This window comes from Cetorhinus maximus, chromosome 14 (genome assembly GCF_964194155.1).
Source record: "Cetorhinus maximus chromosome 14, sCetMax3.hap1.1, whole genome shotgun sequence".
NCBI classification, from domain to species: Eukaryota; Metazoa; Chordata; class Chondrichthyes; order Lamniformes; family Cetorhinidae; genus Cetorhinus; species Cetorhinus maximus.
The window spans coordinates 41794300-41812087 of NC_135892.1; the positions used below are offsets into that span (position 1 = coordinate 41794300).

At 41.1% G+C, this 17788-nt stretch overlaps 1 protein-coding gene across 1 annotated transcript in view; it reads right to left on the minus strand.

Annotated features, from left to right (window-relative positions):
* The window catches only part of LOC144689615 (synaptojanin-2-like), a 283459-nt gene that overhangs the window by 238896 nt on the left and 26775 nt on the right, over positions 1-17788 (minus strand). Inside the window, 1 exon segment of the mRNA XM_078556842.1 lies at positions 4230-4497. Coding sequence (XP_078412968.1) covers positions 4230-4497 — 268 coding nt within the window.

The window sequence follows — 17788 nt, forward strand, 5'->3', positions numbered from 1 at the left end:
TAAAATTCTCATCTTTGATTTCAAATCCCTCCATGGCCCTTTTCTCCAGCCCTGTAAACCTCCAAGATGTCTGTGCTCCTCTAATTCCGACCTCTTGTGCATCCCCAATTTTAATTTCTCTACCACTTGGAGGTGTGCCTTCAGTTGTCTTGGCCCCAAGCTCTGAAATTCTACTCCTACACATCTCCACCTCTATACCTCATTTTCCTCCTTTAAGGCACTCCTTAAAACCTACCTCTTTGACCAAACATTTGGTCTTCTGACTTAAGACGTCCTTATGTGGCTCGGTGTCATACTTTGTTTCATAATGCTCCTGTGAAACACCTTGGGATTGTTCGTTACCTTAACGGGACTATATAGAAATGCTGTTGTTGTGCTTTTCTCTCTGAGCCATTCCTCTAATGCTGTTCAATCCTCATACCCTTTAATATTCCTTTTTGAAACAACTATCTACTTTCCAATTTAAAAAATTAATAAATCAGAAAGCTATTCAGCAACTTATTCCCTTCTCATCTGGAAAAATGGGTGTCTCCTTCTTTGGGCACAGTTGTCAGATGGCCTCATCATGAATGACTGGCTGAGTTCCAAGAATAACTAAAAGCAAAATACTGCCGATGCTGGAAATATGAAATGAAAACAGAAAATGCTTGAAAAACTCAGCAGGTCTGGGAGCATCTGTGGAGAGAGAAACAGAGTTAACGTTTCAAGTGCATATGATTCTTCTTCAGGGCTGAAGACAGGTAAAAATGTGATGGATTTTATACTGTTGAAGAGGTGGGAGGGGGCAGGGTAAAAAGTGAGGACAATGGGATCCCTACCATGGTTCTGGGAGGGAGGGGAAAGGGTGAGGGCAGAAATACCGGAGATGGGTCAGAAGGCCTTGTCAACCACAGCGGGGAGGAAGCCTCAGCTCAGGAAGAAGGAAGGCACGTCAGAAGCGTTGTTTTGGAAGGTAGCATCATCAGAACCGATGTGACAGAGGCGGAGGAACTGAATGGGATGGAGTGCTTACAGGAAGTAGGGTGTGAAGAGCTGTAGTCGAGGTAGCTGTGAGAGTCAGTGGGCTTGTAATGAATATTGGTAGACAGTCTATCTCCAGAAATGGAGATAGAGAAGTAAAAGAAGGGAAGGGAAGTGTTCGAGATGGACCATGTGAACGGGAGAGAGAGGTGGGAATTGGAGGCAAAATTGATTTAAACATTTTCCAGGTCCAGACGAGAGCATGAAGCGGCACTGAAACAGTCATTGATGTACTGAAAAAAAGAGTTATGGGAGGGGGTCTGAGCAGGACTGGAACAAGGAAAGTTCCACATACCTCACAAAAAGACAGGCGTAACTAGGGTCCATGCAGGTACGCATAGCCACATCTTTTATTTGGAGGGAGTGAGACAAGCTAAAGGAGAAATTGTTCAGTGAGAGAACAAGTTCAGCCAGGCAGGGGAGAGTGGTGGTGGATAGGGACTGTTTGGGCCTCTGTTCAAGGAAAAAATAGAGAGCACTCAGACCATCCTGGTGGGGATGGAGGTGTAGAGGGATTGGACATCCATGGTGAAGAGGAGGTGGTTAGGACCAGGAAACTGGAAATTGTTGAAATTACGTAGGGCATCAGAGGAATCACGAATGTAGGTGGGAAGAGACTGGACAAGGGGAGAGAAAGTGGAATCAAGATAGGAAGAAATGAGTTCAGTGGGGCAGGAACAGGCTGAAACAATGGGTCTACCAGGGCAGTCCTGTTTGTGGATTTTGGGAAGGAGGTAGAAGCGGGCTATCCGAGGTTGGGAGACTATGAGGTTGGAAACTGTGGAGGGAAGAGTTCCAGACGAGATGAGGTCAATGACAGTCCTGGAAACAATGGCTTGATGTTGGGTGGCGGGGTCATGGTCTAGGGGGAGGTAGGAAGAAGTGTCTGAGAGTTGGCGCTGAGCCTCTGCAAGGTAGAGGTCAGTACGCCAGACAACAACAGCACCACCCTTGCCGGAAGGTTTGATAACAAAGTCAGGGTTGGACCTGAAGGAACGGAATGCAACAAGTTCAGAAGGAGGAAGGGTGGAGTGGGTGAGAGGAGCCAATGTCACACCGACAGTTCTCAACGAAAAGATCAAGAGCATGTAAGCAGGAAGGGGCCCAGGTAGAGGGAGAGTACTGGTGGTGGGTGAAAGGATCCATTGAATGGGGGAGGACTCCTGCCCAAAGAAGTGAGCATGGAGACAAAATTCATTTAGGTGAGGGCGTAAGGGGATGAAACATAATCCATTGCTGAGCACAGAATGTTCAGTTTTAGAGAGGGGAAGGTCAGACGGTATAGTGAATACATGGCAAGATCTGGGATTAGAAAAAGGGATAGGGTCAGAGGGATGGTACACGGTGGAGGGTCCCAGATGGGCATTAGTGTCAGTAGGTTGTTGGAGCTTGCCAGACCTGCTGGGTTTTTCCAGCATTTTGTTTTTATTCCAAGAATAACTAATCCACTTAACACTTTACACAACATGAAGGGGAGTGGATAAGATCATAAGATGTAGGTGTGGAAGTAGGCCATTCAGCCCATCGAGTCTCCTCCGCCATTCAACGAGATCATAGCTGATCTGAGAATCCTCAACTCCTCTTTCCTGCCTTTTCCCCATACCCCTTGATTCCCTTACTGATTAAAAATCTGTCTCAGTGTCATGAAGGGATTAAGTCCATAATGTTATTGGAAATTATTTTTTAAAATAGAGTTCTAATGGGGTCTGTGTATGTCTTAATTGGATTAAAACCAGCTAGTCTGGGTGCTTTGATGTATAGTAGTTTTGAGATGTTAATTGGGGAAACAGTAATGAAGTTAAAAGGTACATGACACACTTGCATTTGTTAAATAAGCCATTCAAAAGAGTGGGTGAAATCTTGCACCTAGCTAGAAGATGCCAAGAAATGTGTTTTTTTTTTGCAGCTTACTAATGAAATTGGTGGAATGAAAGGATATTATTGTTAGAAGATGGAACATTCAAAGCCTAGTGATTCAATGGAAAATTTACATTCAAAGGAAAAGCTAGGTATAAACAGAAAGGAGTTTGTGTATGTAAAGCAGAGGCATTTAAGATCTAACCAGCCTGTAAGCCTCCAACTGTGTCTACAAAGGAACCAACTTGCAAGGAACCTCATTTTGGATTCGTACGGTCAAATGTGCTTTGCCTGAGGTCTTTTAAATCAATGAGTTTTACTGCCTTAACGGGGGTGTAACTAGGAGTCAGATTAATTTGGGGATTTTTGTAATTATTATAGTAGTAATTTTGTAGGCACATGTATGTGCTTACAATTTTTCTTGTATTAATATGTTTAATTTAGTTTAATAAAAAGCCTCTTGAGACTCGGTGGTCTTATTACTACTGATTCAAAGCCTGCATCTCGAAACATACAATTGCAAAAATGGGTTATCACTGTTGTTTCAAGTTTCCCTCTGGGATTTGAGCAACTTGGCGTTTACCATCGGCTGTGTCATAATACGCAGCCTTGAATATACTTAACGACCCAACCTCTGCAGCCCTCTGCGGTAAAGAATTCCACAGACTCAGTGCAAGTTTTGTTTGATTAATATCTCTATTACCTGTTAATAACCTAATTTGTCTTTGTGGATTTTCAATGCCAGTTGTTCATTTACACAAGATTAAGAGGTCTGAAGTTTATAAAAGTTTTTAGAAATTGATACAATGAATGGATATGATTGATTGACAGATTTATGAGAAGGTAAGAGGGGCTATGCATTTCAATGGGAATGCTGAATGGCTGTTTTGTTTTTGATTGCCGACTTGAGATTAGGGCTTCCCCCATGTTTCACGAACCCTCTGAGAGGCCGTGAACCACATCTTTAATGGGACAGGCCTGACTCCATCAAAATTGTGGGGAGTTGCCCGCCCCTGCAATGGAGCTGGCAAGGGCAGGGGTGCTGTGCGCAGGCTAGGCTACCCACACTCTTATCTTGCACCGGCAAATATTTCCAGAAACGGGAAAGGGGGTGGGAATTCCAGAATGAGGTCCCACCCATCAGTTTTAAAAGCCCACAACTTGGCCCAACTCGCTGAAAATCCAGGCCCACATTTGAGGAATGAAATCTGGGGCTTTACAGTCTCTATCGCTCATTCCACACTCCATGAAGATTTTACCCACAACAGCTGGGTGAACAGGGGTTATCTTAGTATTTTATGAAGATTACCATTTTCTGATAGAACTAAATTAATTAAAACAGTAAAGCTAACCAGAAAAAACGGCTTCCTGCCTCATGATCCTTTGCATATAGCTTCTGTGCACAAAGATTGAGATCAAAAGTTGAACCAGAAGTTGATGAAAAATAAAACATCCCAGAGTTCAGCAATTTCCTCAAGACAGTAACTCGCTCTTCGTCTGCTGTCGCTTCTTGAAGTGGAACAAATTCCGTTGTGGTAATTTTGCAAATATCAGTGTCACGGATCCTCCCTACAGATGTACAACCTGTAACCAGAACCAGAAGGCAGAGCCTCGAATCACCTGGAAATGAAGAGCATAGAATTAAAAACTTGCAGCATTTCAAGAAGAGATGTAGAGAAATTACGGGAGTCTGCAAGGAAAAACAGCAGGCCCTCTCAAAAAATGATCAATAAGAGAAATGCAAAAGCCATGGCATAGAGACATTAGAGAAGTAGTGTTTTAAATTTATTTTAAACCTCAGGCTTGCTATTCTTCTTATCAACATTATGAGCCTCTTCTTTTTGTCTACTATCCTTAGGTCTCTTTAGTTAGCCAAAGATTAAAGATTTGCCCATGGAGTTTCTATGTCTCAATGGAATATATATTTGTTAAAAATTGTTAGATATTTCTTTAAATGTTCGCCATTGCTTTTCTATCACCATATTTTTTAAACTGATTTCCCAATCTACCTCACCCAACTCGCCTCTCGTCCCTATGTAATTGGTTTTATTTTAGTTTAATATTCTAGTTCCAGACTTAAGCACATCACTTTTGAACGCAATTTGAAATTCTATCATTTTATCCCTCTTCCCCACTGGATTCCTCTCTATGAAATCACTAATTTAATCTGTCTCATTGCACAAGACAAGATCTAAAATAGTCTGTTCCCTGGTTGGTTCCATAATGTACTGTTCTAGATGTGTCAAATGTAATTCAAACTTCCAATTTGAATTGTTCTATCTATATAGAATTCCCCATGATTATTATATTGCTTTTGTTATAAGGTCCCCTTATTTCTTGGTGAATATTCTGTCCAACAGTATCGCTATTGTTAGGGGGCCTTTAAACTACTCCTGCCAATGCTTTTCTGTCCCTTGTTATTTCTCATCTCCACCCATACTGATTCTACTTCCTGACCTTCTAAACCAAGATCCTACCTCACTACTGTTCTTATGTCATCCACTTAATATCAGGGCTGCCCCTCCTCCTTTTCCATTTTGTTTGTCTTTTTGAAATGCCAAGGACCCTGGAATATTCAGTTCCCAACCTTGGTTACCATGTAACCACAACTCTGTAATGACTATTAGATCAAACCCATTTATCTGCATTTGTGCCATTAATTCACCTATCTTGTTGTGAATGTGTGAATGCTTTGTGCATTCAAATAAAGTGCATTTAATGTTAACTTTTAACATTTTGCCTGAATTGACCTGATTCACTGATGCATTTTATTGTTAAACTCTCTGTCCCCTCCGGTCATACTCTGCTTATCTTTACCCAAATTGCTTCACTGTTTTATGATCTTAACTTTTCTCTTTAGATTTATAAGTTTCCCTTCACCAGAACCCACCTGATTCTGAGTCATGAAGGGAACCACAGGATACAGGAATAGGGCTGGAAAGTGGTGTTAAAGTATAAAATCAGCAATGATCTTATTGAAAGGCAAAGCAGACTCAAGGGGCCATATAGTCTATTCCTGCTCCTATTTTATGTTCTCCATTGTGGTTTAAAAAAATTCAGGTTACAGTTTCCTTTAAAACTATACCCCTCCCCCACCACCACCACCCAATTCTGGCATTTATCCCCACATTTCCTTTTATAAACAGTGCTGAAAAATAATATTTAGGTATTGAACAATTTCTCCATCTTGGACACCATTTTCCCATGTTACAGACGCAGAAATATTTTTGATGGAACAGATGTGTATTTGGAAATTCAATTTGGGGTCCAACAGGATGATGAAATTGTTAAAATTCTGGTCCAGCCCAACTCAATCACCAGGCAGGAAGACAGATTCGGTGTCTATGGTACAAAATTTGTGGTGGGGTCTGAAGACAATGGTTTTGATCGTGTTAATGTTTAACTGAAAGAAAGCATGTATCATCCAGGACTGGATGTTGGACAAGAAATTTGATAACACAGAGGCGGTGGGAAAGTGAAACGTGTTGATGGTGAAGTAGAGCTGAGTGTAGTCAATGTATCCGTGGGAACTGATCACATCTTCAGGTGGTGTCATCAAAGGACAGCAGAGAAATGAGGAAGCAGGGGACAAGGAGTAATTCTTGGGATACCACAGAGATAATGAAGTGAGGGCAGGAGGAGAAACCATTAACAGAGATGCTCTAGTTTGGATTGTTGGTATGTTTGAGACCAGCGAAGGCAGTGTCACTGAGTTTGACATCATCAAAGCGGTATGGGAGGATGATTGTGTGGTCAATCTTGTGAAAGGACAAGGAATGGGAGTGCACCATTGTCACAGTCACAGAAGTTGCTTTTTGTCACTTTGATTAGAGCTGTTGCAGTGCTGTGGTAGGGTGGAAACCCGTTTGGACAGATTCAAACTTTGAGTTGCTAGAAAGATGGGCACGGATTTGGGAGGCAATACCTGTTCAAGGTTTTTAGAGATGGAAAGGAAGTTGGAGATAGAATAATATCTAAAAACAGGATGATCAGGCATGGATTTTTTGGGGAGAGGGGTGATGACTGCAATCTTGAAAAGAAGCAGGATAGTAGCTGAGGAGAAAAATCTCAGGGTGGCCTCTGCTGCCCCAGGGTTCGGGTGGGTCAGAAATCCAGGAGGGAAAAGTCCAGAAAGGCAAATGTGAAGGTGGATAACAATAGAGGCAGAAAGGGGAAAGCAATAGTTGCATTCAGTCTCTGTTTCATGTTCAACTACCTCGAATGGTGGTGGGGCACAATGGTTAACCTTAGTATTATCAAATGAAAGATGAAAAGAAATAGAATTGAACAGAATTTCCATCCTTAAACCAACCAGCATTATGGCGATCCACAAAGACATGGGAAAAGCCAAAAAAGGAACCATCAGCAGTAAAATATTATTTTTCCAACATTCTAACAGTGACTGCACTTCCAGGCTGGAAAGCATTTTGGGCTGTCTTTAGGTCATGAAAGGCACTATATAAATGCAAGTACTTTTTCTTCCATTAATAATTCAATCAATTCAATTTGAGACTACTAATCTCAATTATAAGTGTTTACATTGGTTCCATGATCACATTAACACTGCCCCAAGCAGCAAATGGAGATGTTCTTATTTTTTTAGAAATGTGACTCATCTCTGAAAATAAGAACCATTTAAGGTTTCTGGTACATGAAGGATTACTCAACTGGTTCTAGAAAATGTGCTTAAAACAGCAAATGGCCATTATGTTCACCACTCAAATTTGGATTCAGTTAGCATTAAAATCCAACTTCTCCAGGCAGTCAAAAAAGTGGAATGTTGCCCTTTAATAGCCTCCTGCAATTTATGTAGCTATAGAGACAAAAGTGTTCACCTAATGAGCCAAAAGTTATCTTGGGCAACTAAAAATACATTTTACAATCCAGTAAATGCTTTTGTGAAGAAATGAAGGCAATTAAAGAGGGGTTTGGATGAATGAGTTTCTATCCTGCAGCTAACCTAAAAGCAAGTGTATATACATTTCCCTTTGACAGCTTTTAATGGTAAAGTGCTTTGTAATTCAAATACATGTTAACTTATATAAACAGACTGAGCTAAAACATTGTCAGAGAGCTATTCTTTACAATTCCACTGATGGCATCTCTGATTGCAGCAAGTGAGAATAGGTTAGTCTGATCAGTGTAACTTGGGTTCAATAACCCATCTTCCAGTTCAATAACATTTTGATGGTATAATGGTGTTTAGTTACTGGAACAGGATTAATTTTGCAGGCACATGCAAGGGGGAGTTGTGAGTCATTGGGAAACTTTGAGCCAGCAGATCAGGTGATGGGTTAGCTATGCAAATGGTTCTCGGTTAACATTCAATGTCAGTTCAAATACAATTACATTGGCAAAATGCAAAGTACCTTCCTCAACGTTGATTAGCTAATGAACCAATGATTATGCATCGCTCTCGAGATTAGATACAGCCATTCAGATCATATTTCAATCATTCTGTAACTAAGGCAGGCATCTGTGACACTGACAAGCCCAAGCTCTTCAGTAACCTGTTAATAACTGATCCATTTTCAGCACAGTGAGAGCAAATGAACAAGAAAACCTGACTTTCGGGTTTATCAGGGTTTGGTGCCAAGTTAAAGCTCAGGCTTAAGCTATTTATAGAAAGGATAAGGAAAAAACATCTCATATTCAGTTAATTAAAAACTTGGCTTTGAAGTGGGTTCTACTGATCTGGGTTTTACTATACTTGACTAATTTGGCTCGTGTAGACCAACAAAGCTGATGTATATTGAGAATTCCTGGGATAATGGGAGAGTGCATTGTCACTAGGTAAACACCACTTTCGAAAGCAGGTAATTTATCATTTTAGCTCTCGAGTGGTAGTGTTGTACAGTACCATACATTTGTTCTTGTTTGGTACAATTAGAATAAGAGCAGCTACACTATCAGTTAGTGTACAAAATTAATCATATACCAAGACATCATTTATTATCATCTTTCACAAAAATATAAAGAACACATTTGCTTATTCATCCTTGCGTCTAATTTACAGGGTTTTTTGGAGAGGAGATATCAGCAGGAGTGCTCTTTACATTTTTGTTGATCAAAGTGGTGTAAATATGCACACCAGCTTACATTATAGATATATCTCTGCCTCATCCATACTAGACCATTGCTGCTTGATAAAGTTCTTGCCAAACAAGGCAAGTTTAGTATCATTAGAATGATTCCAGGGATGAGAAATTACAGATAATTTAGACAGACTGAAGATGCTGGGTTTGTTCTCCTTAGAACAAAGAAGTCTAAGAGGACATTTGATAGAGCTTTCAAAATCACATGGGGTTTTGATAGAGTAAATAAAGAGAAACTGTAATCGCTGAACGGTACATAACAGAGGGTATGGATTGAAGTGAAAGTACTAGAGGTGACATAGGGAGAAACTTTTTTATGCAGAAATGGTTAGGATTTAGAATGAACAGCCTGGGTGGTGGGTACAGAATCAATAAATACTTCAAAGGAGAATTGAATAAACGACTGAAGAGGAAAAAACCTGCAGGGTTATGAGGCAGGTGCAGGTGAGTGAGACTAACTGGATCGCTCTTCAAAAGAGCCAGCACAGACTCATTGAGCTAAATGGTCTCCTTCTATGCTATACTGTTCTAGGATTCAATAAGGGAATGAAAGGAATATTACACCAGGGGCCAGATTTTCATCCTCAGTTCAAGAATTGCAAGTTGGGCCACTTCCTGAAGTTAGAAACTTCTGAAGACTTAGGGACTTGGAACATAGGAGCAGGAGTAGGCCATTTGGCCCTTTGAGGCTGCTCCACCATTTTATAAAATCATGGCTGATCTGATTGTGGTTTAAACTCCACTTTCCCATTTTCCCTCCGTAACCTTTGCTCCCTTGTCTATCTAAAATCTTTCTAACTCAGTCTTGAATAATTTCAGTGATCCAGCCTCAGCTGCTTTCTGGGTAAGAGAATTCCACCTAATGACCTTTTGAGAGAAAAAAATTCTCCTCACCTCTGTCTTAAAAGGGAGACCACTTGTTTTAGTCTCCTCCACAAGAGGAAATACCCTCCCAGTATCCACCCTGTTCAACCTTTCTTCATAAGCCCTTCATCCCAGGAATGAGTTGAGTGAACCTTCTCTGTACTGCTTCCAACACAATTATATATTTTTTTAAATAAGGAGACCAACATTGCACACAGTATTCTAGATGTGGTCTTACCAAGGCCCTGTACAGCTGTGTAAAACTTCCGTACTTTTATATTCCATTCCTCTTGCAATAAACGCCAATATTCCATTTGCCTTCCTAATCACTTGCTGTACCTGCATACTAACGTTTCAAGATTCATGTGCCAGGATAGCCAAATCCCTCTGAACCACCAAGTTCTGCAATTTCTCTCAATTCAAATAGTATACTGCTTTTCTATTCTTCCTGACAAAGTACGCTTCTACAAGGCAATGCATTCACCCAGCATATTTGTCTCAAGGGGTCGGATACGGGCTGGAGTCAGGCCCTGCGCCTCAAAAGGCAGACCTGAAGCAGTGATGGAGGTGAGCCAACAGATTAGAAGGCCTCCATTTGCTGGGACATCGGCCCAGTTCTGTTCAGGTCCTCTAGTCCTCACCCTTTACCCCCTCGCCCACCCTCCATGCCCCCTCATATCTCACAAGCCCACTCCATGCACCCTCAAGCATGCTTCATGCATACTCACCCAGTATGAACCAGGTACACAACCAGTGAGTTATTTCCTAGCACTGGCAAGTCTTCAAAATGCTCACCAAATAAAAAAGCATCCATTCAAAATTCCCTTTGAAAAAAAATTTTTTGTCTTACATTCTCATAAAACTGTCAATCAAACACAGGAAGTAAAAGTCCCATTGAGGAAACTTTTAAGCCGCTTAACACCTCTTAATCCTGTACAAATAACAAACAGGCATTGAAAAAGCACATCAAATGGGAAAACTTATTACAAACTCATAAAACCGTCAAACAAAGCTAGCAGTTCCTCTCAAGCTGTGTAAACAATCTCCGCAGGACTAAATGCATTAGTCAGCATTGGAGCTCAGCCAAGCATTCATTATGAGGCTATCTGACAGCTGTATAAATAGATGTCAGCTGAACAGATGGGCAGACAGCCTAATCATAAATGCTTGGCTCAGCTCCAAGACTGACTCATGCATTCAGCCCTGTAGGGGGTTGCCAGTGTTAGTATGACAAATCCTCAGGTCCCAGTGGACTTCATCCTAGGGTCCTGAAAGTAGTGGCTAGTGTGATAGTTAATATGTTGGTTTTAATTTTCCAAAATGCCCTTGATTCGTAAAAGGTTCCATTAGATTGGAAAATAGTAAATGTAACTCCTTTGTTCAAAAAGGGATAGAGACAGAAAGAAGGAAACTACAGGCCAGTTAGCTTAACATCTGTCATAGGGAAAATGTTAGAAGCTATTATTAAAGATGTTATAGAAGGGCACTTTGAAAAATTCAAGGCAATCAGGCAACATCAACATGGTTTTGGACAAGGGAAATCATGCTTAACCAATTCATAACCAATTCATTCTTCTTTAAAGGAGTCACATGTGCTATGGAGAAAGGGGTACAGGTGGATGTACTGTACTCATATTTCCAGTAGGCATTTGATAAATGTGCCACATCAAAGGTTACTGCAGAAAATAAAAGCTCATGGTGTAGGGGGTAACATATCAGCATGGATAGAAGATTGGCTAGCTAACAGAAAAATGGGTTGGCATAAATGGGTATTTTTCTGGTGGGCAGGATGTGATGAGTGGTATGCTACAGGGATCAGTGCTGGAGCTTCAACTTTTTACAATTTATATAAATGACTTGGATGAAGGGACAGTTGGGATGGTTGCCAAATTTGCTGATAACACAAAGATAGGTAGGAAAATAAGTTGTGAGGAGGTCATAAGGAGGCTACAAAGGGACACAGATAGGTTAAGTGAGTGGGCAAAGATCTGGCAAATGAAGTATAATGTGGGCAAATGTGAAATTGTCTATTTTGGCAAGAAGAATAAAAAAAGCATATTATCTAAATGGTGAGAGATTGCAGAGCTCCGAGATTCAGAGGGATCTGGGTGTCCTAGTGCATGAATCACAAAAGGTTAGTATGCAGGAAGGCTAACAGAATGTTTTTGTTTATTGTGAGGGGAATTGAATACAAAAGTAGAGAAGTTATGCTTCAGCTCTACGGGGCATTGGTGAGACCACATCTGGAATACTGTGTACCGTATTGGTCTCCTTAAGGCAAGGTGTAAGGTGTGGAACCGACTAGGGATAAAGCTATCTTAGATCTGGTATTGTATAATGAAGCAGGGTTAATTAGTAACATTGTGGTAAAAGATCCTCTGGGAAATATTCATCATAATACCATTGAATTCCATGTTAAGATTGAAAGTGACATACTCCAATCACAAGCAAGAATCTTAAATTTAAACAAAGTCAAAAAACATAGGTATGAGGGAGAACTGGCTAAGGTTAACTGGGTAAGTAGACTTAAATATATGGAAGCAAACGAACAGTGGGAAACACTTAAAGAAACAATTCAAAATGTTCAAAAAAAATACATTCCATTGAGAAACAAAAACTCAGTGAAAAGGCTCACTCAGGAAGTCAAGGATAGTATTAGATTAAAAGAAGAGACGTAGAATATTGCAAAATCAGTCGCAAATCTGGGATTGGGAGTGTTTTAGAAGCCAGCAGAAGGCCACCAAAATATTGAGAAAAGGGAAGAAATAGAATATGAGTAAACTAGCCAGAAATATAAAAACAGATTGTAAAAGCTTTTATAATATATAAAGAGGAAGAGAGGAGCTAAAATAAACATTGGCCCCTTAGAAGCAGAGACAGGAGAAATTATCAGTGGAATGAGGAACTAGCAGAGGCATTGAACAAATATTCTGTGTCTGTATTCATAGTAGAAGTCACAAGCTTCAAATCAGAAATAGACAGTTACCTAGGGGCTAAAATGAGTGAGCAAATTAAGGAAATTAATATCAGCAGAGAAAAATATTGGCCAGACTTGATGGCCTACACCCTAGGGTTCTAAGAGAGATAGCTGCAAAGATAGTGGATGTGATGGCAATGATTTTCCAAAATTGCTTAGGTTCGGGAATGGTCCCATTAGATTGGAAGTTGGCAAATGCCACATCGCTTTTCAAGAAAGGAGAGAGAGAAAACAGTGAACTACAGGCCTGTTCACCTAACATCAGCTGTTGGGGAAATGCTGGAACCTATTATCAAATAAGTCTCAACAATGCACTTAGAAAAGCATGGTATGATTAGAACAAGTCAACATGGTTTTACTAAGGGGAAATCCTGTTTGACAAATTTATTAAAGTTTTTTGGTAGGGTAGAAAAAGGGGGACCTGTAGATGTAGCATACCTGGATTTCCAAAAGACATTCAATAAGGTGCCACACGAAATGTTAATAGGCAAGATAAGGGCTTATGGGGCTGGTGGTAGTATTTTAGCATGGGTAGAGGATTGGTTGACGGATAGAAAACAGAAAGTGGGCATAAATGGGGCTTTTAAGTTGACAGGCATTGAATAGTGGAGTGCCGCAAGGATCAATGCTGGGGCCTCAGCTATTTATAATCTATATTAATGACTTAGATGGAGAGACAAGGAGTTATGTATCAAAGTTTGCTGATGATACCAAGCTAGGTGGAAATGTAGCTGTGGGGAGGACACAGAGAGGCTGCAAAGAGATATAGACAGGTTAAGTGAGTAGGCAACAAGATGGTAGATGGAGAATAATGTGGGGAAGGGTGAAGTTATTCACTTTGGTGAATAAGAATAGAAAAGTAGAATATATTTTAAAAGGTGCGAAGGTTTTAAGTGCTGATGTACAAAGAGACTTGGGTGTGCTTGTACAAGCAACTCAAAGTTAGCATGCAGGCGCAGCAAGCAATTAGGAAGGCAAATGGCATGTTGGCCTTTACGGCAAGGGGATTGCAGTACAATAGTAAAAAAGTCTTGCTACAGTTGTATAGGGTTTTGGTGAGACCACACCTGGAAGACTGTGTGCAGTTTTCATCTCCACACCTAAGAAAATATATACTTGCATTGGAGGCAGTACTGTGAAGGTTCATTAGATTGGTCCCTGGGATGAAGGGGTTGTCGTGTGATGAGAGGCTGGGTAAATTGGGTCTATTTTCTCTGGAGTTTAGGAGAATGAGAAGTGATCTCATTGAAGCATATACAACTCTGAAGGGGCTTGATAGGGTGCACGCTGAGAGATTGTTTCCATTGGTCGGAGAATCTAAAATACTGGGGCACAGTCTCAGGATAAGGGGCCAACCATTTAGGGCTGAGATGAGGAGAAAATACTTCAGAGTTCTGAATATTTGGAATTCTCTACCCCAGAGGATTGTGGATGCTCCTTCGTATTTAAGGGTAGGATAGACAGATTTTTGGTGTCTCAGGGAATTAAGGGATATGGGGAGCAGGCGGGAAAATGGACTTGAAGTTCAAGATCAGCCATGATCATGTTGAATGGCGGAGCAGTCTTGATAGGCTGTGAGGTCTACTCCAGCTGCTATTTCTTATATTCTTGTAGAGGACAGGGGAGAGAGAGGGGAAAGAGGGACAGGGGGGGGGCTCAGGAGTGATAGAGGAAGTTGGGGAAGCGGGAGAAGATGGGGGTGGAGTGAGAAGGGCAGGGGAAGGGGAGAGGCATTAATTAGGTGAGCAAATAGGCAAGTGGCTGGTGAGCTTTAAGTGTTTTTTTCTCTAAACGGGCAGTATTTTAAACTGGTACTGGGAAAATGTGAGCACTCCATTAAATTTATAACTTAACTAGTTAAACTACCTAACATAACTATACATAACAGTTGAATGATATTTCTAAACTTAAAATCTACTTGGCTAAATAAAACACAAAGATGACATGGCAGGTGATGTGTTGCAGCTATAGCATGTGGGAACTGGTGGACACCACTGTGATCCACAACAACCACCTGCAGTAAGTGTCTGCAGCTTGAGGAACATAGAGAAAGCTGATGAGCTGGAGACTGAGCTTCAGATACAGCGATGCATCAGAGAAGGGGGAAAGTTACCTGGATACTTTTTTCATGGAGGTAGTCACATTCCTTAGGCTAAGGTCTGCTGATTTACTCAGTGGTCAGGGACAGGAGGGTGTGACTACGAGTGAGGCAAGTATGGGGACCCAGAAGATAGCAATGGAGAAGCCTCAGCCCTTGCACTTATCCAACAGCTGCAAGATTCTTGCAGCTTGTGTGGATGAGAGCAGGGACTGCAAGGAAGATGAGCAAACTGAGCAGAGCACCATGGTGTAGTGGGGCATTCAAGTTGGTGTGAGTAAAAGGGAATGTAGTTATAGCAGGGGATAGTATGGTTAGGGGGATAGATACTATTCTCTGCAGTCAAGAGTGTGTGTTCCAAAGGGTATGTTGGCTGGCCAGTGCCAAGGTTAAGGACATCTCCTCAGGGCTGGAGAGGAGCTTGGAGAAAGAGGGGAAGGATTTAATTGTTATAGTCGATAGACCAATGACCAATAGGTAAGGCTGAGAAAGAAATTATGCTGAGGGATTATGAACAACTAGGAGCTAAATTAAAAAAACAGAACCACAAACGGAATAATCTCTGGATCACTACCATAGTACCTGGCACTACTATGCCAGGAGCAAACTGGCATAGGGTAAATAAGATCAGAGAGTTGAATGTGTGGCTCAAAGATTCGTGTGGGAGAAATGGGTTTTCATTCATGGGGCACTGGCCCCAGAACTGGAGAAAAGAAGGAACTGAACCGTTGGGATGGCCTTCACTCAATCTGCACCGAGGCCAGTGTCCTGGTGAAGTCTATACCTAGAACTGTAGTGAGGACTTTAAACTAAATAGTTGGGAAGAGAGTTCACATGAGAGGAGATTTGGAAAATTAAAAAGAATGGATAATGCAATGGTGCAGGGTGGCGATATGGAAATTGTTAACCAGAGCCTGATAGGAAGGGATAGAGCGCAGAATCATAAGAGTGCACCAGCAAGTAAGGTCATAGTAGAGAAAAATGGTAAAAAAACAGAATTAAAGGCTCTTCATGTGAATACATGCAGTATTCAGAACAAGACAGATGAATTGATAGCAAATTTAGAAGTAAATAAGTCTGATATTATGCCAATTACAGAGACATGGTTGCAAAGCTGGGAACAAAATATTCAAGGTTATTTGACATTTAGGGCCAGATTTTTTTGCTGAGTTCAAACAGACCCCATTTTGCTGTTGTCTTAAACAGGGCCTTAAACAGTGCAAGAGTTGCAAATTGATGGAGTAGACATAAATGCTCTTGAAAGACAGATAAGGTCCATTTAAGTGTCATGATCTGAAGGGTTTTTTTAAAATCCCTTTTTCTTTAAACATGAAAAAACAGGCTTCAGCTGTCACAGCATTTAAAAAAAACTCTGCTGGACTGCTTTGATTGACAGGGCATCTGGTGTAGGTTAGAAAAAAATACCATCTGATGTTGCAGTTTCAAAGAGATTTTTACTGACATTTCCCCAAGTGCTTATATTATGTCACCATGAATGCTTGGCTGAGTTTCAAAAGCTACATTTATTTTAGCAAGGAGTTCTGAAATCACAGTTTAATTGACAGTTTAATGAGGTTATTAAAGGATTAGCTGCCTTTGATGTGCAGTCTAAATAGAAGCTTGCTTTTATAAGAGATTAACAACTTGAAGAGATTTAAAAGCTTTGAATGGGTTTCTTGAATGAGAGTTTTATACATTGTTAAGTGTGCATGAGTGAGAACTGTGTTAGATTGTTAGAAGATTGTTAGATTGTTTAATCTCAAATTGGCTCCTGAGGTCTGTCCATGATGGATACTGAGTGAGTGGCTATATAGGTGGCATGGGAGTGTGTTTGGGCATGAATTGGCATGGAGGTGACATGGGGGATATGAGGGGGCATGAATTGGCACAGAGGGTATGAGGGAACATGGAGTGTGGCTGGGGGCATGGGGAGGTGTGAGGGGTGAGGGACAGAGGACCTAACAGCATCTAAAACAAGTCCAAGAGAACGGAGGTGGTATTTCTAACTGACCCACCTCAGCGCTTGCCCGCCTTGTGGTTGCCTAGGATCTGCTTACAGGGTCGGCGGGCCTGACTTGATCCTGCCCTTGCCTCCCCAGAGCAAGATGGGTCTGCCGAGTCAAGACATTCCCTCACTTGAGCTACCCACCTCGATGAAGTAAGTAATAGGAAACTGTTTTCAATAACAGGAAGTTCAGTAACCAGAGCAAATAGTTTTAAGACAATTGGCAAAAAAATCAGAGTGAGATGAGAATTTGGATTACGCACCGAATTATCTTGATCTGGAACGCCCTGCCTATAAGGGTGGTGGAAGCAAATTCAATTTTAACTTTAAAAAGGGGGCTGGATCCATATCTGAAAAGGTGAAATTTTCAGAGTTTTGTGAAAGAGCAGGCTGTTAGTATCTAATAGGTTGCATGATGGGTGTTAAATACCTGGTAGCTTAAGGTAATAAGGTGAACAGGCTTTGGGTATTGATTAGTTAATTATACTCAGATGTGTATATAAAGAAGAGTCAGCCAACACTGGGGAGAGGGTGTTACAGTGGAGAAGTAAGTTCTGTGGCAAGCAATAAACAGTCTCCACCAAAGCATCCTCATCTCCGTGTCTTCTTCACAACCAGGCTCGGGAATTCCACTGACATTCAGTAGCAGAGGATGGTTACCTGAAAGTGAAGACTGGGGACTAAGATTTACTTCCAGACAGAAGGCTAGTATGGGAGTTAACTTTCTTTTGAGAGAAGACTGTAATTGGAGGGTCTTTGAAGAAAGATGACTGAAACCAGGATTAGGGTGGCAGGATATGATTTTCCACCACTGTTTTGTGAAATGGAACCTTATGATAAATGGAAAAATAAAATCAATGTTTGGACATGGG